General features: G+C 43.2%; 1 protein-coding gene across 4 annotated transcripts; it reads right to left on the bottom strand.

Annotated features, from left to right (window-relative positions):
• Positions 1-14,297: 14,297 nt before the first annotated feature.
• Positions 14,298-24,961, bottom strand: LOC311064941 (dynactin subunit 1-like). Of its 4 annotated transcripts, none has more exons than XM_084085026.1 (13): positions 24,909-24,961; positions 23,810-23,928; positions 22,148-22,276; positions 20,501-20,623; positions 19,965-20,132; positions 19,372-19,469; positions 18,468-18,608; positions 17,847-17,997; positions 17,261-17,369; positions 15,125-15,345; positions 14,683-14,833; positions 14,452-14,585; positions 14,298-14,309 (listed from the first exon to the last, which is right to left on the bottom strand). In XM_084085026.1, the coding sequence occupies exons 2-5, from the start codon at positions 23,882-23,884 to the stop codon at positions 20,061-20,063; spliced, it is 399 nt and encodes a 132-aa protein (XP_083941152.1). In that variant the 5' UTR covers positions 23,885-23,928; positions 24,909-24,961; the 3' UTR covers positions 14,298-14,309; positions 14,452-14,585; positions 14,683-14,833; positions 15,125-15,345; positions 17,261-17,369; positions 17,847-17,997; positions 18,468-18,608; positions 19,372-19,469; positions 19,965-20,060. The 4 variants fall into 4 exon arrangements, with proteins under 4 accessions (XP_083941152.1, XP_083941149.1, XP_083941150.1 ...); XM_084085023.1 differs by having other exon boundaries at positions 19,372-19,472; XM_084085024.1 differs by having other exon boundaries at positions 17,847-18,022; positions 19,372-19,472.
• Positions 24,962-26,317: the final 1,356 nt, after the last annotated feature.

Consider the following 26,317-nt stretch of genomic DNA (forward strand, 5'->3'; position numbering starts at 1 on the left):
GATATTAGTTTAAACTTTATAGCCCAGTTAATAAGAATACAGAGGACGGACATACGGATGGACATACACCTGGACATACACACAGAGAAACACTAGAGAAACAATATTAATTATCTGTCTTTGAATGTCTACGTCTTTGAATGTTTATATAGCCATCTCATTTTGTATTCATGATATAATAGTGATGTCATGAATAGTCCCCTTGCCTGACCAATCAGAACGTTGATGGGCCTGACCAATCAGAATGTTGACGGGCCTGACCAATCAGAACTTTGACGGGCCTGACCAATCAGAACTTTGACGGGCCTGACCAATCAGAACGTTGACGGGCCTGACCAATCAGAACTTTGACGGGCCTGACCAATCAGAACGTTGACGGACCTGACCAATCAGAACTTTGACGGGCCTGACCAATCAGAACTTTGACGGGCCTGACCAATCAGAACTTTGACGGGCCTGACCAATCAGAACGTTGACGGACCTGACCAATCAGAACCTTGGCGAGCCTGACCAATCAGAACGTTGACGCAAAAGCCAGGTATAGAGGGCTAATATCCGCTCTATACCTAAAGGTATAGAGCGGCTAGCGCCGCTAAAAATCACACCCAGTGTGAAGTGGGCGGTGTGGTCATCACAGTGGTCATCACAGTGATGGAAGCTCACTTAAAAAAAAGTTTTTTTTCTAAAGTGCATAGTCCTATTTATAGGTTATTAATTTCATCACGTGTCTCGCTAGCCAATCACAGTGCTGAATAGAGTCAGCGGGGGTGTCCAGGGGCCACCCATTGTGGGTGGAAGGGGTGTACAATGGGTGGCCAATCACAGTGCAGGGTTTGGGGGGTACAATGGGTGGCCAATCACAGTTCAGCAAATGTCAATGTCCCAACCTCACATATAGGGACGGCTACACCGCCCAAAAATTCAGAGGACCCAGGACCTACCACAGGTCCCTGAGGCTGAGGGATGGGCATGCCAGGCCGGACCCCCAAGAGACCGGGCGGCCCAGGGGGCCCCTGAGGATAGCCTCCGTCGGGCATACGGCGTCTGTCATCCCAGTGGTGCTCTTCTTCCTGGAAAGTTTCAGCAGTTTGGGGAAGAAAAAAACAAACAGTGACCTGGGAGTTCAGCAGATTAGACATGGAGAATGTCCACTGATGAACCACTTAAACCCTATATACTTAGTCGACTGGGATCACCCAGCGGTCTATACTTGGTTCCCTCCCGTTTTCCCCTCTCCATCAAATCTCTGTGGAAAATACATCTGCACTATTTTCGGCAGATATTTTCCCCAGAATGGAGACGCAAGTTACAAATTCTGTGTAGCGTGCATGCAAAGTTTAGCACTGATCGGTCCTGTGGTTTGTGACACACAGACCCTCTCATAGACAGGTAGGGTATGGCCGAGCAACGCCGTAAAAATACAATTGTACGGCAGACTCAGAGCCAGTCTTCATTTTAACTCTTTTATACTTGTGTTTGATGGAGTGCAATATAGAACGATTACATCCCCACATCCACAGCACTGGCCTTCCCCTCTGGTTCATGGCCAGTGGGGTTTGTTAAACAAAAAACAGCTGTCTCCCTATTTGGGCTGCTGCAGTTGTGCATACTTTTTTGCCAAGGACAATTTCACAATATAATTTATACTCACAAAAATAACTGATCTACAAGCTAACAATGTGTCGTGATGCGACGTGTTAGCATGTAGATCAGTTATTTTTGGCAAGCAACACCCAAGTGAACTGTCAGAATACCTCTTCAACGTAGTCGTGTCCAACAGGCTGCACGTCGTTCTGCAGTGCAGCTAGCGCCGCCGCAGACAGCCAATCAGAGATATCATTCTTGGTCTCTGGGGCAGCCATGGAGGGTGGCGTTGGCTTGGATATCTCCGCCGCCTTCATCTCATCCGCTTTCGCCGTGGTCTGCAGTTTGTTTCCTCCTGCAAGGGGCGAAGGGGGAGGTAGGGTTCTTTAGTCTCAGACCATTGCTATTGGGCACACACCCTCTTCCAATATTTCATAAATTGCCTATTTAGTGGCGAAAATAGGCGATGCAAGGTGTTGTGAGTTTGCAGATGGCATTGGATGAAGTGAACAGCCAACAAATACGATAAAACCCGAAATTGTGTCTACTAATGACTTCATCCTTACTGCTCCAAAAGACCACAGCTAGAGAAGTTATTATTTGTAGCAGGGCCTTATTTTTCAATCAAAAGTTACCGTAAACTTACCATAGACATTAGTGAACACCCAACCTCTAATCGTAAATACACACAAAAAATGAATTGATTAACCGATAAGAATTTGCAAATCAAAATTTTGATCATGCAAAAACAAACAAAACATTATTAACACACAATCCCATTCAAAGATTCTTAGTATTGGTTTACTTAAAACTGTGACATTCCATTTTACATTTTACTGAGGAGTCACTAGTCCACAGATGCTTTGACTAATGGACAGCATACAAATGCAATAAATCACAATAATTAAAAAAAAAAGAAAACAATGACCGTTTCCATTTGCAAGGGCCAGGAGTGAACTATTGGCCATTTGACTGCATGGTTAAGCAAGGGATAATGCATGGGGAGGTAGTCATTATATATTATAGACATTATAGACAGGGCGATTAACCACCGAGGCGAAGCCGAGGTGGTTAATCGCCCTGAAGGGCTTTAAATTTCAATAATGACTACCTCCCCATGCATTATCCCGCTTATTACACGGCTACTTAATAAATACATAAATACATTTACCCAAAAGTAACAACAAAACGAAGTATTTCCTTGCTTACGGCAATGAAAGTATTCCATAAGTATTGGGCTGGGCGGACAAGTTCGCCTCGCAAAAACAAATGACGAAATGGAAAAAAACTCGCCCCAAAACACAGTCGCCCCCCATTCTATTTACTGCCGATTTGCCTGTAATACCGCCGGATTTGCCCCGGGGCGACTACGTTTTGGGGCGAGCGTTTTGGTATTCCCCCGTTGTTGCGCCACGATAAACAAGGAAGCGCAGTGGATCAAATAGAATGACTTTTCGGTTATTGCATCGTCTATTTCTCACTTCAAATGTTTTCAAAAACATTCTTGAGAGCAACGTTTAGTTGTAAATGACATTGGTTGTTTGTTTACATGGCTGTCATGTTGGATAAAGCATAAAATCAAGCAGCGCAGGTTGATATGAGCAGGTGTTCTGAGTCTCTGATTAGACAGCGGTCCGTTATTGAGCTCATCGGTCATTATCCAGAAATAATGACCGATGACTGACCAATCAGAATCGAGCATTCAACCAAGCCGTGTAATAAACTAGGTTATACACTTGTTATTCTACAAGGCACAGAACTTCAAGAAATGTTAGGTTTGGAAACGCACGCCTGGTTGCCGTCCATCACTACACAAGTTGGCAGAGACTTATCCAGACATTGGCATGTAGCCTTTGAGTGCAAAGCACGCTCTGTGAAACCAGCTTCACTCTTTATTAGTGATGAGTGTTTGAACCACCTGGTGTCCCTATTTTGGGCACGTCATTATAGGTGTAAATTGTAAAAAAAAAAAAATGTTTTATCATTTTTAAAGTGAAAATGGAAGTCGGTTTCTTTATTCATTGTGTGATAAGTACATATAGGGGTTCAATGACTTAAACCCTATATACTTAGATGGGTGTGCAAGGGGTCTGTAATTGGCCCCGTCCTTTTCTATCACTCATCAATCTCTGCCGATCTACAAGCTCACACAACGCCTCGTGACGTGTAGTGAGACGATTTTTGTTTTCACTGAATGTTTGCCTATTACGACAAGCCCCGAATAGGGACGCTAGGATTCATGTGGTTGAACTGGTTAAATAAAGAGCTATACTAATCAAACAGGAATACAGCAAAAACACAGTACAGAGCATAATGGCAACAAGGTGAAGAATGAAGTCATTGTCAAATACCGCCAGGAGACGTCAAAACTCAAAGGGGACCTACTGACCGACAGAGTTGATCTTGGGGGCGGAGGCCTTCTTGACGGGGGCGGTGGAGTTGGCAGACGACAGACTGTTGCCGAGCGCCCCCCCGCCACCGCTCACTATGTTGACCGGCTTCAGGTAGGAGGAGTTGTGGGTGGGAGGCAGAAGCATTGGAGGAGGAGGTGCCCATGGACAGGGACGAAGAGGTGGTGCTGGAGCTGTGCCCAGGCCAGAGGAGGGGGTCTTACTGGGGGCGGCCGTGGTGGAGGAGGTCTGGGTGACCACGCTGGGCTCCGTGGAAGGGATGGGTTTCCCCAGCTTGGTGTGAAGCTTCACCACCTGGGGAACGGAGCAGAGCAACACGTTTGAGGGTTTGTTGTAAAAAGCAGCTGTCCAAACCCTTTTCTAAATCAGTGGTTCTCAAACTTTTTCGTGTCAAGGACCCCCAAATTGACACTTATTAGCCCGCGGACCCCCATTTCAAAAGATATACCAGGGACCCCCATAAGAGAAGATTTTTTACGGCTCTAGCAGTGATTCTCAACCATTTTAATTTCAAGGACCCCCAGTTTGACATGCATTAGGGCTACGGACCCCCATTTAATGGCATTTCTATCACTTGGACCGCAATTGATATTGTAAAATCTATGTCAATTTAACTCTGAGAGTGTACAAATGTACACTCTCAAGAGTTATAGACCCATAAGGGTCCATTTGGTGCCTAATCTATCATTTAGCTGGGGACCCCCTGGAACTCCCTCAAGGACCCCTGGGGGTCCCCGGACCCCACTTTGAGAACCAATGTTCTAAATTACATTGTGTATTGTAACGACATGTATGTTTACGACACTGAATTTTGTTAACTAACACCACTAAAATAAAAGCCTATCCATCCATCCAACATATCACTGTTCATTTGCCATCCTAGGCAGCATGATAGCAAAGCCATGTTCAGCCATTGCTTGAGCATCATGCAAATTGCTGTGTGGCTTTGATTGATTGAATTCTTTATCAGCAGTTTGCAAAAAGTACAGAGGCACAGTAAGGCCTACACAATAATGCTAAAAGGATAACACAAAAATCCCTGAGGGCTTGTTTCCATTGTGGTCCTGCGTATTCAATTCATAAAGGCCGAGTTCTGTAGGTGGACACATGTTTTTTTTTCTAAAATGAACTTATAGCTATTCAATAAAGGCTTTACCTTCAAGAAGGATTGCCCCTTTTCTTTTCAATTGAAACTTTAAAAAATAAATTGTACATCATGCTGAATATCAGTATTGTGGTAAGATCTAAAAACACTGCAGCATGATTTAATAGGGACCGGGCAAAAGGCGTGGCCAAGCTTAGGCTGAAGTAGTTCCGGTGGCCATATTAGGGGAGCTCCATAACAACAGCTCGTATCAACATCATTGACAGTTACCCACGAGTCACGACGTGTCCTGAACTACAGCGAATTTATTGGTAAAGGACAGAAGATGGACCTGGCAATGCGTGACAGAGAGTTACCATACAGAGAGAAGCTGCTGCAGACGCAAAGGCACGCTACCTGGAAAAAAGCCCAAAAGAAGTGGCTTAGTGACATCGGCTACTTGAAAATAGCCGATCTACAAGCTCACGTGAGCTTGTACATAGGTTATTAAAAAAAACTCTTGCAATAAAATAAAGAATATTTGGAATATTTTTTTAAACATTCTAACAACACAAATGCTCCCTGGCACAAAACATTTTCATGAAAAGATTTGAGAACCACTGGTTTCATTATTTTTATTTTTTTTAAAAAGCCTAAATAAGCAAGTACCTAAATAAGCCTAAATAAGCAAGTACACTTTATAAATAAGCCACACAAAACTACTAATTTTACAAGCAACTTTACAGAAAAAGAAGCCCAAAGTCGCTTACAATAAGCCGACATGGCAACGCTGATGCTCGCCTCGCCTCCAACAGATGTTTACATGTTTGATTGTGTGCTGTCATGCTCGTTTGAGCTTATATATGTGTTTGGGAATGTTGTTGAAGGTTATGTTATTTCGTCAGCTGACACCCAAGCCATACTACATTTATTTGATATCTCCGACGTCTGAACACTTGCTGACAGACAGACAGACAAGAGTCCCTGGCTGTTTACTCAGCCACCGTGACCGTGAGCCACCCACGTTAGACAACGTTTCTCAGACTGGACACAGAGATACACAATTTAGCTGTTAGCTCAATCTCATTGTATTTAAGATACCCATGCCATGCTATCTCGACATCTGATCTCCAACAGCTTTTCCTCCAGGTTGGAAATGTGTGTAATTTAACTTTTTTAATTTAACGTCTGAAACCTTGGCATTGCATCCGATAATGCAGCACTGTCGTACCATTGCTAAATTAGAGCAACAAGTTAGAGATAGATAATAATGTACACCGTCTACTTGCTGGACAACAAACACAGGACTACACACTACTCTAAACTTGTGGCAGCTGTCATCTACTCCCTCAACATGGCGGTGAAAGTGGGCTGATTTAACGGCGTCTCGACCCTATGACGTCGCTATGCCCGACCCCTATACCACAACACAGTCACAGACAAACGTTGGTAATCATTCCAGCGTGCGTCAGTACGGCCAATGCTCTCATATCATAAATCTCATATTTGGGAACACACATGTTGACATCTTTGCTTTAATTGCCAAAACACGTCAAAGCTAAAGTTCCCCTTATGACTTATGAAGCTGTAAAAGGATTGGCTTATGTCTTTATTAAACCAGATATGCAAATATGTTCTGTTTTTTTTGTCCTTCCAAACACCTGAACCAAGCATAGAACTTGCGTACCGGTCATATATGCATACATCTGTGCCAAATATACACAGTATAGAGACAAGTACACAACGTCCAGTAAGCCTGCCTGTATGTGGGCGTGTGTATATTGAATGAGGGTTAATATCTTTTGTGACCGTTTACAATCCATTATGTTCCTAAATAATGTGTTTATCGGTGTCAGCCAGGGGTCTATAATGGGCCCCCTCCTTTTTTACCCCTTTACAAATATCTACAATCTCATAGTGCGACACGTTGAAAGATTGTAGATTAATGTAGTTAACCACATTAATCCTGGCTTACCCATTTTGGGCGTGCCATTATAGGCAAAGGTTTAAAGACTTAAAAAATATGTTTATCAAAGTTCTCAAATTTTGAAAAATCGTCAATGTATAAAACTTCATAAGACAAGCTGTGAGCTTGTATCCCAAAGTACAAATTAGTGCTTAAGTGGTTAAGCCTAATCCATAGGTAAAATGGTGTCGCTGGTCAAAAAGAACTGATCTATGCGAGCAAGTGACACATGATGGTAATACATGGTAGCATAAAATAAATACATTACCTTCTGATGCTTGGCCCCACGGATATGAGCGGCGTAAGCGTTGGGTCCGGTGCAGGAGACGTCACACAGCTCACAGCGGAGCTGGTTCTGGACGCCGCGGGCAGAGCTGCTGGTTCCTCCACTGCTGCTGCTGCTACTGCTGCTCTGAGACACCTTGAGAGCCGCTTCCTTCTTCTTGTGCTTCTGGCCCTCCAGGTGCTCCTTGTATGTCTGGTTGGAGAGGAAGGGGGGTTACTATTCCTTCATTTGAGACACCATTTGCTTCAAATGTAGGACGTATAATAAGCATGGCGTTTCAGCATAAAATCTAATCATGTATTAAGTCGGACAAACCTGCAAAGTTTGTTAAACTAATTTGATCAGTATAAATGTAGAATTGATATAAAGCTTTTCAAGGTACTCAAACAAGCTTGTAGATCAGGTTTGTTTTTGGTCTATAACAACATGCCCAAAATAGGGAGGCGAGGTTTATTGTACTTTTACTCCACTACAATTATTTGAAAACTTTAGTTACTAGTTACTTTTAAGATATAAATTATTACATTATAAAACATACCTTAACCACTTTAGCCTTATTTTATACATAGTCTATTTGAAAATAGCCGATCTACAAGCTCACAACCGCGACGCGTTGTGAGCTTGTAGATCTGCTATTTTCGACATGTGCGACAGTGAAACGTGTCTGGGCGGAAACAATTGCTTGACAGTTTGGTTCCGCATCGACAGTTTCTCCACAATTTAGAGGCAAACGTGGTCACATAATCATAAATATGATGATCCTAATATACAATTCTACTCTCATTACGGTCCTTTTCAACCCCAAAACAAGCCCCAAAAGAAGCGCGACCAAGCGGACATGGCAGTTGCCAGGTTCAGAGAAACAAGCAACCAGGTTAATGAAAACAACCGCAAAGCCACGGCGTCCTCTAACATTAGTCAACCCAGTTACAATGCTCGGTGCAGATAAACACTTGTTGAACCAAACAGTGCGTCAAATGAATGTCTATTTACTGCTAGTAAAACAGTCAAATTACAACAGCATCTCCTTCTAGAGTTAAACTCATGTTACTCTAGACTATAGAGTCAAAGCCACGTTGTTTGCCATTGTCTCAGTAAAGTCCACCAACATATAAAATATAATTGTTCTGTCTCCTGTACTATGTCTACTGGTCTTGTATGGTATTAATACAACCGTTTTTGTATGGATAGTTATGTCACCACTTTTAACAGCCTGCTCAGGGACTACAGATGAAAGCTAGCTTCTAACTCTGGTTCATTACACGGATGTGAAAACCAACATGTTGATTAATGTGCACTGTGTCCCTGGTAAATAAATAAACATGATAGCAATACTGTTGATAATGTAATCATTTACGTCACTGCCATGCGGAAGTTGTAGGCATACGTTTATAGCCGTTAGCACTGGTTAGCCTAGGTTGTTTTTAACCCAGTTTCAGAGGCTGCTTAAAGTTAGTTTTAGCAGATCTACAAGCTCAATTTTAACAGACAAGATATAACAAATGCAATGTTGATTAAAAGCTACATTCTGCGTTGTATAATGAATTGTTATGGACAGGTCGATTGTGACATAAGTTTAAGAAAACAAACCATTACCCAGACAGAGTCCTGGGGCCTGAAACAAACGTAATCTGGCGTTTGCACTTAATTCATTTAAGGCCCGTACATGTACATAAACGTTCAAATTTCAAATATAAAGTTCTCACCTCACGGCCACGGATGTGACAATTCTGTTCGAGCCCTCAGAAGTAACCGTATCTTCAGTATTGTTCAATAAAAAGCATTTTAATCCGATCGGTGGCCATTTTCTCAGCATGTCCGCCATGCTTTCAACTGCATTACCCATCGGTTGGTAGGTGTACTGCACTCTGATAGAGTGTGCCAGCTATGAGCAAATGGCCACCGATCGGATTAAGATGCGTTTTTATTGAACAATACGGAATATACGGCTACTTCTGAGGGCCCGTACATAATTATAACATCCGTGGCCATGGGGTACAAACTGTGTTTGAAATCTGAACGTTGATGTAGTCCAAAAAAGGCGGGAAAAAATAAAAATAAAGTAATAAAGGCGGGAAAAAAGTATATATCAAGTAATATTACTCACCTCAGACAAATGACGACGAAATTAAAGTAGATCAGTGATATATGAACCGAAATCAAGTAGAACAGTTTCCAGTAGTAATCTATCATCGACCGGAGAGACCTAGTATCGAGCGACCTAGCATCCGCTGTAAACCTTGAGAAGTGAGCCGATCACTGCGGGAACGGTGGATTTAATGGGCGGGACAAAACAACAAGGGCTGTGATTGGTCTGACAAGCAGACATGCGTACATGCGAGAGGGCATCCCCGGGAATGCCCTCTCGCGTGTACGCAAGCACAGCCCCCCCGCCCACACACACACGCTGTTACACGCACGCACATGCGCACGCACCCAAACAACTCTATGACGTGCACACACAAACACGACACAAGCCCCGCCCCCTTCCCCACACGCACGCACACACACACACACACACACACACACACACACACACACTATTACAAGCACGCACATGCGCACGAACCAAAAATAGATACATTTGTTTTCAATGCAAACGTCATTTCACTAATTTAAAAGTTAAAGAGAAGAAGTTAGCGAAATATATAACAGCAATAATAATAATAATAATAATAATAGACATACATTGTAATATTTATTTAACAATGAATATCAATGAATCAATTATATCAATACTGCAATTATAGAAACACTCTGTTACAAGTACAAGTCTGGTAATGAAAATGTACTTGAGTAAAAGTACAAAAGTATCGGCATCAAAATATACTTAAAGTGTGGTAGATTGTTGATAGTATAAGTATTACATTCTTCTCAGTTAGTAAAGTATGTTTACTAATGGCAGTGGATATGAATGAATATATTAATCTATTATTTGAATAGCTTGAATGCACAACATGGTACGTATGTCTATACATATGAAACACAATGTTATACATTATACCAGGGATCTTCAACAGGGGGTCCGGGAACCCTAGGGGGTCCTCAGAGTTACTACAGGGGTCCGCCAAATCTTTGTGTGATATGATTTTTCTTTTTTTATATTAACCACTTGAACCCTAGCATCCCTTTTCTGAGAACTTTAGCCAAAAATAGCCGATCTACAAGCTCACAACGCCTCGCACTAAGAGTTATAGGTGTGAGGGAGAAAAGAGCAGCAAAAGTATATCTGAAACACCATTCTATACAATATAGAGGGGGTCCCTGCTTCATCTCTCTCTCTCAGCTAGGGGGTCCTTGGCCTGAAAACGTTGAAGACCCCTGCATTATACAATATATGCTGTACCACCCCCCAACGGGGGTCCCTGGCCTGAAAACGTTTAAGACCCCTATGACTGCCACATTTCTGTGCCCTTGTATTAGGTGTTACAGTGAATAATAAATCTACAGAATGAATATATGCTTCCAAAAAAGATGCACACCTTAAAGGATTTCTCTCTCAATGATCAAGTTATTTGAAACTTGTCCGCCATCTAATCATATAATGTAATCATCCAACTATATTACATCTATGGTCTTGTATAAGATCATCCTGAACATTTCTCAAAGCCCCTTTGTTTAACTCATCACCCTATATCGGTTACATTCATCAAACAGGTGGTATACCTAGTTTGTGTAATCTGAATCAGAACAGAAAGTCAAGACTAGTGTATAAATTATGTTAACACACATTGTTAGCACACAATCACACACAAACCTGAAAATAAGTATATTTAAAACCAAATCTTATCAGATTGGGGTCTGTGGACAAATACATGTTAATCTGCGGGTCCTTTTGTTGAAGCAGAAGCAGTACTCCCTGTCATCGTCGAGAAGGTGAAGGTGGCAAACGTAGAAGACTACGTCCTCACACTGTCTGAAGGGACAGCAGTTACATAAAGAATCTTTATTTATATTTCTAAAGTTACAATTGTGTCCTTTCACCAGACTCCCATGAACTACCAAAACACAAAGTACAAAGTAACCAATAACGAAAATCATACCAAACATTAAAAACACTTACAATCAGCCCATCGTAACTGAAATAAAGAAAGTACAAATAGTCAAGGGAACCAATAAACTCTTGTGCTCTGCTGGGGTGCTGGGGGGGAATAGCCGAGAGCTGGCTACAGCTCCTCTTTATAGTGTCAGGCTCTAATCACACATGAGCTGAGAAGGGGAGTGACAGGTGTGACTGTCTAGCCAAGACCAGGTCAGCATAGACACTAGGACAAATAAGCATTATTGAACACATAAGCATAGAAAGACTGTAGACTGAGGTGTTAATATTTGGAATCAACATATGCTTTATCGAGAGTGAGAGCTACTGTGATACTTCTTAGCTGTTGAATTTGAATCACTCTGCTGGGACGTGCATGACAGATTTCAGTGAAGTGATTTCAGTGACCGGCTCAATTATCCCTTCTAATAAACCTTTAAGTTATCTCAGTTGACCGTTCAAATGCACTTTTATAGACAATTGACACACATTCAGCAAACAAAAACATCTATGATGCACAAACTTGGACACATCATCAGTGTTCTTTCCTGGACTCACTGGGTGTTTCGGGTCTTGCAACACTCCAGGCGACCCGACCGAGGCTAATCAGACCCCGGCCTGTGTCAAGTGGCATGCTACTGCCCCCACGGTCTCTTAGAGGGGAGGTTTAGAGACAGAGCTAATTGGGGGTTAAGGTGGCTGATGACATATTAGCAGGAGGTGTTGGCGACACTAGGAGGCTCTAGGCACTGTGGGTTGCCTCCGGGCCTGGCTCCTCCTTCATCTGTCCTCCATCTCTCCAGATGTCATCACCCAGTCTGTTCCTGAATGTCATCGGTGCTCCCACTCTCAGTTTACAGTAAACAAAAACATCTACTGATGCACAAACTTGGAAACATCATCAGTGTTGTATTCAAACAGTCTTTTTTATTAATTGACCATGCAACACATTCTACCCAGGCATTGAAACAAACTAAATAGTGCAAGTTCTGAAATCCATGTACATAGGCCAAATATCTGTTGCCCTGTTTTAACATTTGAGAAAGACAGCTTGCTGCTTGTGATTTCCAAAAGTGCAGCCATGTTAAAATACTATATATGAAATAAGCAAGTGAATATCAAACTGTGGTTTTCATCTACAATACAAACCCCTAATTTGCCCAGCTTGATGGCTCACTCTGCATCTGTGATGACCGAGTGAAACTTCTCTTGTTCTTCTTCATACAAGTGGCAGAGATGGGCTCCAACCATGGCCACAGCCTGACAATAGAAAATGAAAACTCTTTGATGGCCACAGTGGCGTCTTGGATGCTTCTGGCAGGTCTACAATACGGACCCTCAGTACCTGCACATGTCAGTTCTTGAAATGACACATTTTGCAAATGGTTAGATAGAAGAAGCATTCATGCATGCGTCTTTCAAATTCACCGGCTAAACTGTCATATTTGCTCTCAGTCTGAAAAAGTCTACACAGCTGATGGAGCATGCATGCATTGCGTGTGTTTGTGTTTGTGTTTGCGTGTGTGTGTGTGTGTTTGTGTGTGTGTGTGTGGGGGGGGGGGGGGGGGGGTATTGAGCTCATACCATACCTATGACATGGACTGTCAGGTGCTGTCGCTCCACCCTGAGTTTGAAGTGCTGTCCGTCAAGTGTAGGCCACCTGGTTGTGCCTGAGCTCATAGGAGGGCAGGTGGGAGGCTATCAGCACCTGGGGGAGTGTAAAATAATTTGGGCATCAATTATTTTCAGTTGGTCATGAATTAATATAGCTGCTGCAGGACGCATTAAACCTTAATGCATCCTGCTAAGTCACCCCTTAATGATTAAGTGGTGGCATGGGGCATCTTTGTATGTGTGCTGTAGCCACATACCATTTTCATTCAGCTGAATGGGCGTTGGTCGTCTTGCTGAGCTGGGTGAGCTCGGTCAGGATGGTCATCGACGAGGGTGGGATCTCGCCCACACAGCTGGTCCTAGACACGCAAGAGGACAACGTACACAGTCAAATCCCCAGTGTTCATTCAATTTGTACACTAACTAGTGACCAGGAGATTATTTTTGGGAACTTGGGCGTGGGAGAATATGTAGTTGAGCTCGTTGGCCATGTCAGCTTTTTTTCCTTCACGAAGTGCAAATACACACTTGAACAACACTCAACAGGTCTTCAAATTGCCCCTTGGTTAGTCGCCTAAGTAGCCTAAGCTTCAAAATGATGATATGTGAAGGGTGGAGGATGACGGGCAGAAAAGGCGCTAGTATATCCTAGGATATACTCACTTCTGAACTGCACAATGCTCTGAGTGTTCATGAAGAAGACCTCTCTCTCTCTCTGACTTCCTGTTCAGAGTAGCAGCATGGCTGTCGAGGATGTTGGCGATCTGGAAATGAGGGATAACATTCCATGTTCATAATTAAACCATTTGTCTTGATTTGAAGTAAGAAAGAACCTGTCTGAATCATGTGAATAAATATATAGCCTCATTTAGAAACGAGCGCTCGTGCATTACCTGCTGGGTGCTGGCTTGGGAACTGGCACAGCACTGAGGTTATGTTGCTGACATACTGTGTCATGTCTTTCTTGACAGCCTTCTCAACAGCAGGGAGAATGCGACCAGACACACTGGTCATGATGTCCTGCAGCTCCAACACTGGCAAGGAGGGATCTCGCATGGTCTTCATCAGCCTCTCCACCCGCTCCCTAAGCTGGGGAGATAGAAAGAACAGCATGTTTATCAACCACTGTACTGTTAGCTAGGTAGGTGTTTGTTTCTTATGCACGTGTGAACTCGGACCTTGATGCAGAAGAACGGTTCGGGCAGGCAGTAGCCATTCATGATGTGGATCAGGTGGTCCAGTGTACTGTGGAACACTCTGTGTAGCTTCCCCCCTCTCAATGCTACAGCCTGGATAGTGGGCAGGGCCCCTGTGTGCAGCTCCGCCTTAGGGACAAAAACACATAGTTAGAGGAGCATATGAACCCTAGCGTCCCTATTCTGGGGATGCCGAAATAGGTGAACATACAAGCTCACAGGCTTGTAGATCGGCAATGACACAAGAACAGGCGTAGTCCACATAATATACCTGCTGCACTCTGCTGGGGTCGTCCAGTTGGAGCTTGGCAATGACGCAGCCAGGCTCTAGTGCAGCCCCGGCCCTCTCACATAATGAATACAACCAGACTCTGAAGCGGTCAGAGTCATCACCATCTTCATCACCTGGAAAACACATGTTAATGCAGTTTACATCTATAAATTCATGTCCATGAAATTAGGGCGAATTTGCCGTTAATGCTCTTTCATTTGGATATCACACCTCCATCTCAGTATAGCACTGGCCAGAGAACACGTGCCCACCGTCCTCTACAGTGTACTGGATGAGTTTTCCTGCAGAGGGCAAGCGCAGCAGCGACGGGTCATTCTCCTTCTCAAAAACACAAGTCGTGTTCCCGATAGTGATGGGATACCTGCACAATACAAAACAAACAGTACTAACCAAGTTTAACCATTGAATATTGTATATACAAATCAGAATGGCAGGGAGGATTGTGCACAAAATGCCCAAAAAAGTCAACAGGAATTGGTCACCCCCCAAGAATAGGCATTGGTCACCCCCCAAAAATAGGCAATCTGCAAGCTCCCAACGCGCCGGGGTGCGAGTCGACGTGTTGTGAGCTTGCAGATCGGCTATTGTCAGCATGCCACAGCGTCATACGATGAAGGTTAATTGAGGTTCTAAACATTAAACAGCAATGTACCTGTCCACCTCCTCTTTCATGTACAGTAGGTGGTACAGCTGCTGCCGTCATATGAGAGCAGAAGGCCTCAGTCGCTGAGGCGATGGACATACATCTCGGCAGATGCATGGTTCATGATGAGCACGTAGGAGTTGGGAGACTGTCATGTCACGCCACGGCCTTCATAGATCAGCTCCACATCCACCGTGTTGAGGAGCGTGTGTGCAGGTAACACCTGACCTCTGGCAAAGACAGTGGGAGATGTGTGTGTTAGTGGGTGCGGTTATTTATATTCCCCCTTTTCCCAATTTCGTCATTATGCCGATTCAACGTTTTTCCCCTCTTGTGTAGTCCCTGTCACTGCCAACCCCTACATTTGGTCATGTGGGAGGCTGCAGACAACCATGTGCCTAATTCAATACACATGGAGTCGCCAGCCATTTATTTTCACCCGACAGTGAGGAGTTTCACCAGGGGGGTGTACGTAACGCATGTGGTGGAACATGCCATTCCTCTCGGTTTCACATCCGGCTGAACAGGCTCCGGCCAACCTGTAGGAGTCACTAGTGTAGCGATAGAAATTGGGTTTGCTGGAGAGCCTGGCCAAGCCGGATGCACCGTGGAGGATTCAAACCCCTAGTCTCTGCAGTGGTGGGCAGGAACTTCACCGCTTTGCCACCCTGATGCTCAGTGGATGTGTTTTCTATCCTTTTTTCTTTTTTTAATCCCACAATTTTGTAACCCATTTTTTCTACCAGTGCCAATTGCCTATGTAATCCTGGCTGCTACTCTCCCAGCCTAGGGAGAGCCCAGAACTGATATGAGCTCATGCCTCCTTCAATGCATGAGGAGCTAGCAAGCCGCTTCTTATCACCTGACAGGGGGGAAATTCCACGGTTGGACGTAGTGCGTGGAAGGAACACGTTATTCCAACCAGTTCCTTTCCCCTCCATCACCAGGGGGAGGCAGTATAGAGACCAGGATTACTGCATGTTTTTGTGAGGGTACCTACCTACCCTAATAGTCCAGGGGCCAAGGCAGATTTTGGTACCACCTAAGGTGGCCGTACATTTTTGGTATTTTTGTATTCCTACATGTCTCTAGTTTATATTTTGGTATGATACATCTTCCAATTCAGTAGCTTAATGACAGTAATCACTCTAAACCGGCTAATGTATCCGGTAGGAGACACAAAGTAGAATCTTTGTGTCTCCTACCGGAAATACACCCGGGCATCAAATTATTGTGACAAAAAACAAAATATATCCATGTATTCAAGGCTTCATGGGGTGTGCAATTGACAGAAAATACTCATTTTTTGGGTTAACCCCTCCTTTAAGTTTCCCAGGGGGACTCTCTACCCATTCAGCTATGACCACCCTAGACCGAAGGAGGGTCAACTTTTACAAGCTTATGGAAAGCAGTCTTTTTGCAAACACCAAAAATCTGAGAAGTTATCAATTGCACACCCCATGAAGCCTTGAATACATGGATATATTTTGTTTTTTGTCGCAATAATTTGATGCCCGGGTGTATTTCCGGTAGGAGACACAAAGATTCTACTTTGTGTCTCCTACCGGATACATTAGCTGGTAGGTAGTGATAACTGCCATTAAGCTACTGAATTGGAAGATGTATCATACCAAAATATAAACTAGAGACATGTAGGAATACAAAAATACAAAAACTTTACGGCCTCAGGTGGTACCAATTTGTGAAAATATCAGTGTTGGCCCCTGGACTATAAGGGACACAGGGAGAACATGCAAACATGCAAAGAAAGGCCCTTTCAACAACCCCACCTTGGGTATGGGCACTGATGCCCACAGCGTCCCCGGCGGGAATCGAACCGAGGACCTTCTAGCTGTGAGGCTTGTGTGTTTTCTATCCTGACATCAGCAGATCTGGGGGCAGGTTCATATTCTAGTGGACAGACACCCATTTAGACCTGAGGCCCATTCTAAAAACGCCTTCTAAATACAGACCTAAGTTTCTGAAAAACATATTTCTTCAATAATTATAAAACATGTATGTTGCTATGTACTGTACATAGCAACAACAACCCCAAAAGGGGTCCCCGTCCTGAAAGGTCTACTTACAAAAAGGGCTTCCCGCCCAAAATGGGTTAAGACAGTACTTTGTTTATTCTTTTTGTACCTTTTCAGTGAGTGCAGGAAGTTGGACACACTGTTCCTCAGGTTGACATCGGCTACATGGAGAGCACCGCTCACGATCCCCAGCATGGTGTCCGGACGCTCTGCCTGCCCTGCACACATAGCACTATACTCATCCTAACGGTCTTCGTTTTTATCATAAAACTAAAACAAAGTGGCCATTTCAATGTGTTGAGAACAATGAGAACAATGCCAGTAAGATCAAGCTTCCATCTACCATAGTCTAATCACGCACTTGACTGCGTACACTCGGTTTGACTAGAACACAGCATGGGGACATAATGGCAAAATAACATTTTTAGATCCATGTCGTACAATCATCATCACATAACACAACAATTACTTGAGGTTACAGTGATTTCTTAATGCCATAAGACAGTGGTTCTCAAAGTGAGGTCCAGGGACCCTCAGGGTTCCTTGGGGGGGGGGGGTTCCGAATGGACCCTTAACAGGTCTGTAACTCTGAAGATATGGGGGTCTTTGAAAAAAATACCACTGCCATAAGAAATGTGGTCCTACATGCTACATGTCCCTCATAGGTCGCCCCCAAATGGGAGATATGGCTGTACCTGCATCTTCTCTGAGAAGAGCCTGTCCAGCCAGCCAGTCTCAATGCGGTTATGCTGGAAGCTCTCAGTCTCCAGGAGCTTTATGAGGTACTCTACAGTGGTCCTGAAGTCCCCCCTGATAGACAGTTCCTTCACAGCCACCACCATGTTACTACAGTATGTAGAGACAAAGACAACTGTTAAAATCTCACTGGGTGTCGTTCACATCATACAAAACAGAAACCCATCAACCCTAGCGTCCTTATGGGGGGTATGTCATTATTACAGATGAAGATATTTGTAGTGTAGAGGGAAGAAAAAAAGAAGCGATCAAGTATTAGACCGCTGGAGGACCCCGGTCAACAAAGAATATAGGGTTTAAGTGGTTACAGAGTTCAAGGGATAGTTTAGATTTTGGGGAATTGCACTATTCTTTCCGACTTACCCAGACTAAAGAGTCAAACAACCTCATTAACAACTTATTAATGTCACTGCATGCAGTTTGAAGCTATGTTGAATGGTGAGCTTATTACCTAGTTGAGTTCAATTCATGAATGGCTATGGAAACATGTAGCAGCTCCTCTCAAAAGTAGTAATCGAAAGCATTTTTTTTTTTTTAAGATATTTTTGGGGCTTTTTTACCGTTATTGATAGATGACAGTAGACTGAGAGGAAATGGGGAGAGAGATGGGGGGGTGACACGCAGCAAAGGTCGTCGGGATCGGGAGTCGAACCCGCGACACGGTCCTCACAGCCATTGTAATTGGGAAACATGTCCAGGCCCTAATGCGTAAACAAATGCAATTGGAATGGCTATTTAGCAATATTCATGTTATATACACCTGCAACTTGAAACTAAAGTCAGTACTAGTGCTTCCGAGGCAATTATTATACATGCTAATGACAGTCCTGTGCTCAGTTGGCCCAACCATTTGTTTTAAAGTCACAAGCCTTCAGAATACTAAACCTTGTATTAAACGCCTACAAAAAAAAGGTCATGTGGTTTTGCAGGAAGAAATCTGCTCTCCTCAGAGTACCACAAAGGACATATCAAAGCTTGTAGTAGATACAGCTTACAAATACCATGGTTTCTGGTTAAGTAGCATTCTGTCCTCAATACACTTAAGCCCCTTTCCCACTGTACAAAAACTCCACTAACTAACATCTAGCTTTTATCTTTACTGGTAAAGGTTACAATCAGCTCCTGGGACATAATAATGACTAGTAGGTACAGTATTTATTAGCTCCGATCGGCAGTGATGAAAACATAATTCCCAGGTAGACAATCACATCTTTGACCCTTTTCCGGCATGTTGCTATGAGAGAGCTTCTCCTGATTCGATGGGAAGAGGGAATATGGAGACCATAGGCTCTATAGTGTGAGTATTTCACTCTATACTAACAGCCATAATCATTTCAATCCAATGTCATGCCCCCCACCGGCCCAAGTCTATGGAACACACTCATTTCTGCTTATTAAGAACAAATTTGTTCTTAATAACCTGTCTGGTTAAATGAAGAAGACACGTTAAAGACACTGACCCACCTTGAGCCTGTTGTTCTCATTCTTCAGTTGTTTGATGCAGAGTCTCTGAGAGAGAGTGTCAGCAGTGGAGAGTCCAACACCTGCACCCGACACCATGCCTGCTGTGGGGATAAGAGATATTAGTTATCAGCACAAGACCTGGAAAAACACTGAAAAATAGAAGTGATGCTTTTTGGGTTATGCAAAAACATTGTGTTGACATGAGTTTGTTCAACGAAATCCAGTGTACATCTAGGAATTAAGTATTGAGAATCTTTGGCATGCAAGAGCAAAACAGACAAGTATAGACAACAACTACAGTATGAAGTGACAGAAGCCAGTATGACTTCAGTGTGCAGGTATCTTTTTGTTTTTTCTGTAAGTTATAAGGAGGTGCAGAGACGGAAAGGAAAGGAAACAAGATACATAGACACACACAAAGAGGCGACAGAGAGGGAATCAGCGGGTGTTAGGGTCACGTAGGGGTTTAATCAGCACCTGGGTCTGACTTCATCTTTCACCACATAACTAAGTTTAAAGTATTTTTAAGTATAATTTTGTACTGTATGTGGCAAACGAAGACAATACAATGAATGTCAGATTGATTTCCGTACCCTCCCAACATCCCTGAGACAATGTCAGCTATGCCTGATGGGATGTTTGTCTCAGCCCGTCGATGGTCATCTTTGATTGGCTGTTGATGGGCAGCTTCAGCTCTGCCTTCTCGGATTCCAGTTGGTCGATGTCGGTCTGCAGAGCATCCATGGTTTCCTCAAACTCCCCTAAGAAAAACATTGCTGTTATGGAGCAGACTGATACTAAACATCAGAGAAGAAGATATCTCCAAAATGCTGAATCACTTCCATCAGTGGCAAGAAAGATTTCACAATTTGTGAAAGTTTATTCTATTCAAAGCGTTTTACAGCAGCAGAGCAGAGCACCTATTACTTACTTTAAGCGTGTATTCCAGTGTTGCATTTACTTCTAGTCATGGCTTGTATATGGATGAATATTTGAGAATTACGTACATTTGCCTTCAGTCAATTATGAGTGGTGTGTATATTGAGACTATAGGGCTTGAGCCTATATGTGATTATGTTACAATTACTACAGCTCACATGCAAGTGCATGTTTTGAAAAACAATCCTACTTCTTTCTTCTTGAGCAGTGTCAGCGTCTGTATCTTCTCCACACGTTCATCTGCGTCTTGATGAGCTGTCAGCTTCTTCTCCAGCAGACTCAAGCGCACGCTGGCCTCGCTCAGCTCCTCTCCCTGGAAAACACAAAATTACCTCCATTTATTTACACTTCCTTTTTAAACCACTCTTCTAAAGTTCTGTACTAATATTCTCTGGATTCTCTAGTGTCTGGATTGGATCACAGTTGGGATCACAATGACTCTTTATCTTTTATGACAGACTGAACACTTTAGGACGTTACTTCACTTATCCGATTACAAAATCCTGAGTGGACTGAGGGTCCACTTATACAAAACACTTGTATAGATTGTATAGTGAGTGCCAGACAAGTACCACTTGAGAACTTAAGCTAATGGTCAGGTGATTAAACTAATTAAAACACAAATTTACATTGAAACACCATTTCTAACCACAGACTGGCCCTCATTTATCAACGCGGTGCAGCCCAAATAATGGGCGTACGGCGAGATCACCGCATCTTTCGGCATTTATCAATATATCCTGACGTGGGCTTCATCCTACGGTACGCTGAGATCTCACGTCTGGTCGAGACCAGTTGTTGACGTTGGCTGCGCCCGTTTATTCCATCCTAGACCTGCGGATCAGCATTGTCTGACTGTCTGACAGGCATCTGGACACATAATCCACTCATAAATAATTAAATGTATATCTACACTAATAAATAATCCCTGTGAAAATATAACATTTTATAAAGTAATTTAAACAAACTGCTTTTGCTTTAACAGTCATTCAGATAAGATTGTAGATCTGGCTGCATTGAAAATAGCAGATATACAAGCTCACAAGCCAGCGTCGCATCGCAACGCGTTGTGAGCTTGTAGATCTGCTATTTTCAAAATATACAGCGCTTCTGGAGGGCACTCTCGGGAGTTTAGCGGCGCTGCTGTTATATTTTCATGGCCACCGGGAGATCAGACATTTAACCCATGGTCCAACACACACCATCCTTCATTCATTAATGTTCTCTCCAGGCTCTCTCATTAATGCGGAGCGGGACGGGACTCGCCCGTCCGACGGTCCGAGTCTCACTGGGAAATGGGAATAGCCTATGATGGCTTTATTTTAGTGTAACTCGAACGCGCACTGCTCGGTATGGGTTAAATAAATTAATATACAAACGTATTCCATTCATGGCGATGTGATTTGGTATCATAATGTCATTCATGTAGGCTACAAGCCTACCGCTACGGTACGGATTAAATGAGAAACAAAGCTGGGGGGGCGTGTGTGTGTGTGTGTGTGTGTGTGTGTGTGTGTGTGTGTGAGTGAGAGAGAGAGAGGGGCGTGTGCGGCGAGGCGAGGCTATCGGGGGAAACTATTTCTTATTGGCTTTTCATGTCTTTGGTCGTATTCTAGTTCGTCTTCATGTGGAAAAATCGGGGCGTTTTGAGAATATTTAAGGGCGTGTTATTTAAATGACGCTCGGTTTCAGCCGTGACATTTATCAACGCTGGGACCAAGTGTACGTTCAGGATGCGTTGATAAATGTGACTTCGACGTTGGTGTATGGCCGAATATATGGAAAAATATACGCCGGTTTATACGCTGCGTTGATAAATGAGGGCCACTGTCCCTACCTTGATCTTAAGTGACTTCTTAAGCTCCTTAATGACGGTCTCTCTGTCCTCCAGCTTCATATCAAGACCCTCTGCATCAGTGATGTCTGCTCTCAGAGCTGCTGCGTGCAGCTCCGCCGGTGGAGAGTTCTGGGAAATGACAAAGGCAACATCTAAAACTGGGTTGAAAAACAAGGCCCTGCTTCAGTTAGAGTAATTTGATGATGCAAAACTGAAGGAGAAGCCATGTTGAACACAGTGGCCCTCATTTATCAACGCGGTGCAGCCCGAATAATGAGCGTACGGCGTGATCACCGCACCTTTCGGCATTTATCAATATATCCTGACGTGGGCTTCATCCTTCATCTCACGTCTGGTCGAGACCAGTTGTTGACGTTGGCTGCGCCCGTTTATTCCATTCTAGACCTGCTGAGCAGCATTGTCTGACGGTCTGACAAGCATCTGGACACATAATCCACTCCAAAATGTATATCTACACTAATAAATAATCCCTGTGGAAATATAACATTATAAATTAATTTAAACAAACTGCTTTAACAGTCATTCAGATAAGATTGTAGATCTGGCTGCATTGAAAATAGCAAATCTACAAGCTCACAAGCCAGCGTCGCATCGCATCGCGACGCGTTGTGAGCTTGTAGATCTGCCATTTTCAAAATAACGAGCGCTTTTGCGTCGGGAGTCGCGCGGTCGGGACAGTGAGGTCTACAAACTTACAGTAGCTTGTCCTATGGTATGGAGTTATGTCATAGAGAGTTATATAGGCTACAACCTGGCTGGGTTAAGGATATAAACCTGACGATCCAATCTCTTATAACGTGGGTGGCGGCACGGGATCACTGCAGTCTGCAGACCGCCCGAGTCTCATGGGGAATACATAACTGCTTTAGTGTAACTATCGAACGCGCACTGCTCGGTATGGGGTAAATAAATATACAAACGTATTCCATTAATGGCGATGTGATTGGTAGGCCTATCATAATGTCATTCATGTAGGCTACAAGCCTACTGACTGACAAATATTGCACCGTAACGGATTATGAAAGACGCAGTTGGGCGCATGTCTGTGTGTGAGAGAGCGAGAGAGAGAGGGGGGCGTGTGCATGTGTGCGTGCGTGCCTGTGTGTGTGTGTGTGTGTGGGGTGTGTTTATGTGACTTGACAGGCAGCGAGGCGAGCCGGCTAAGCTCTTTCTTTGGTCGTATTCTGGTTCTTCATGTCGTAAAATCGGGGCCTTTCGAGAATATTTATGGGCGTGTTATTTAAATGACGCTCGTTTTCAGACGTCAGATTTATCAAGGACCAAATGTACGCTGGGATCAGCTGTGTAGGATGCGTTGATAAATGTGACTTCGACGTTGGTGTACGGCCGAATATATGGAAAGATATGCACCGGTTTATACGCTGCGTTGATAAATGAGGGCCAGTGTGTGTTAGAACATGTACACGTGTAGTCACGGCACTGTTTGCTTTAAACTTAAATCCATATTCTTTGGTAGTAACCATGGATTAGTGACTTAACGAATGCCTAAAACATACTGTAAAAGAGAAAAAAACATAGTCTATGTCTTGCTTCCATTTTCAATACTACCACTTTAAACATCTTCTACCTCAATAGCACCCTGTTGAATATATAGTGAATATACATTAAATGTTGTTTTACTTGGTTCTGAGGCTTCTCTGAGTCATACTCTCCCTCTTGCATGGCAGTGGCCATCTTGTTCATGGTTGTAAACATGACAGTGGCAGGCAGGCACTCATAGGGGTTGGCGTTCCATAGATCTGGCACAGATAAATGAATGGACATAATAATGTGTACAAGATACAGAAGAACAGTGGAACATGCTATACAGTACATGACATGCATCTATTGGTTGCTTTTAGGGGTGCAACGGTTAATTAAGAACTATCGGTTGAATTGATTACAAAAGATCCATTTGATAATATATAAAAAATAAAACAAATTTGGTTAATCGAAAAAGTAATGGTTAGAATAATCACTATAACAATTATGGATAGTTGCAGCCCTAGTTGCATTCAATGCACTATTTTGACTGAGGGATTAGGAGGAGGAGGGGTACAACATTCTGGGTTGTACTGTATGTATTTTTCATAATTTATTTGCAGCAGGCATGTAAACATTTGAGTACTTTTACTTTTGATAATTTAAGTACTTTTTGATGCCAATGCCTTTGTACCTTTACTCAAGTAAATTCTCAGGTGAATTCTGGACTTTTACTTGTAATTTCTACATTGCAGTATTGATGCATTTACTCAAGTAAAACATTTGAGTATTTACACCACTCCACTACTCACAAGTTACCTAACCAACATTATTTTTTGGGAGACATGGAACATTTGGGAGTTGAAAAGCACCAGTTGCTACGTTTTATATGCAACCAGAAACGTCAGAATATCAGAATTATCTTGTCTTTAAAACGAACGCTAAGCCAATATGGGTGCATTTCTCCTTTCCGACATGTCGCCTTTCCGACGTTGACGAACCCTATACCTAACCCTAACCCTAACCCTAACCGCACGCGGAAGCCACTAGTCGGAGTGGTGAGATGTCGGAATGGAGAGTGCAATATGTTAGGTCCATGTTAGCATAATAGTTAGCCACATTAGCCATTGAGCCGAACCAACTAACTCTGGGCTCGATCAAATAGGGGAAATATAGACTTCTTGATGTTATAGGTACTGTTAACTAACGTAACACAGACAATGTGACTTCGCTATGTAGATATAAAAGATATACAAACCTTTTCTTGTCTGCTGCTATGTTTGTGTGGAGCGTGCGCGAAAACACTTCCGGATACAGCCAGTGACGTCAGACGTAGGGTTCAACCAATAGATAGACGCGTCGCGCGTTCACCGCTCACGGCCGCCATTATAGTAGTTTATTTCAGTCAAATGAACTACACATTGTAAAAGTGGATTGTGCCCACAGGCAAGGGCGTATCGTCATAGAGGCCAATGGGGCCATGGCCCGGTCTGGAAAACTCTGCTCCCCCACTGCCCCAAGGGGGAAAAAAAACAAAAAATCTACATAACAACATTAGCACGCCTTTGTTTTCAAATCGGGCTTATTTGCATTCGGCCGGATAGTTAATGGGTGGCCATTAAAAAACGGTTTCCCCGTCAAACCGGTTCTCTTGCCAGGTAAACAGTTGTTTTATTAGTTTTATTGTGTTTTATTCACGTCTCTCTCTTGCATTAACGCTGATGGTAATTCTCAATAGACTGTCACTTATCAGCCGTCGTTGCGCGAGCCCCCCCCGCGAGGGGGCGGGGGCGGGCGGTTTAAGAATCTGGCCCGGTCCACGTTAGAACCCACCATACGCTAGTGCCCACAGGCAATGTAGGTAAACAAATAATATACATGCAGTTGGGTACAAAAATAACCAAAAATAACCCAATACCATATAAATAACCCAAAATGGGTAAAACTAAGTACAAAAAAAAAATCATTAGGAGTCATGGTTAACATCAGTTACATTATCATCGTGCATAGCAATGCACCTCAAGTAGTGACTGTGTCTCTTTTTAATTACATTATTGTTTCATAGAGACACTATATCAATCAATCTGTCATTATGATTACCATTGTATTGACATATTAATTACATTATTGTTTCATAGAGACACTATATCAATCAATCTGTCAATATGATTACCATTGTATTGACATATTAGTTTGTGCAATGATAGATCTTACAAAACTGTTGCATGACAGCACAAGACATAATAAAAATTAATATTCATTCTCATAGTGGGATATGGTATGATACACTCCCTGGCCTTAACACGGTGCTCATCTCAAAATAACTGACTTCACTAAAGGGAAAAAGCAACTGCACCCATGTGAACTTGAGACAACGAGGGGACTGAGCAACAGTTCGGATCCATGTAGAACGGGTCATTGGTCTTGTGAGGGACAAGTACACCATATTACAAAGCACATTACCCATCTCTATCTCTACCAGACTGCAACTCCAGGAGAGCGAGAGCCTACATCTCTTGACAAGATGGTCAGAGTTTGCTGTGCTCTGTGCAACATTTATCCATCTGTTGTCCCTTCAGAATAGCATGGGTTTCAGTAACATTGTGTAGCACAGCAATGTACATCACACATTTGAATGATGTCGTTTTGTATCATTGGCTGCCGTTC

This window comes from Gymnoscopelus microlampas, assembly GCF_963454915.1.
Source record: "Gymnoscopelus microlampas genome assembly, chromosome: 17".
NCBI classification, from domain to species: domain Eukaryota; kingdom Metazoa; phylum Chordata; class Actinopteri; order Myctophiformes; family Myctophidae; genus Gymnoscopelus; species Gymnoscopelus microlampas.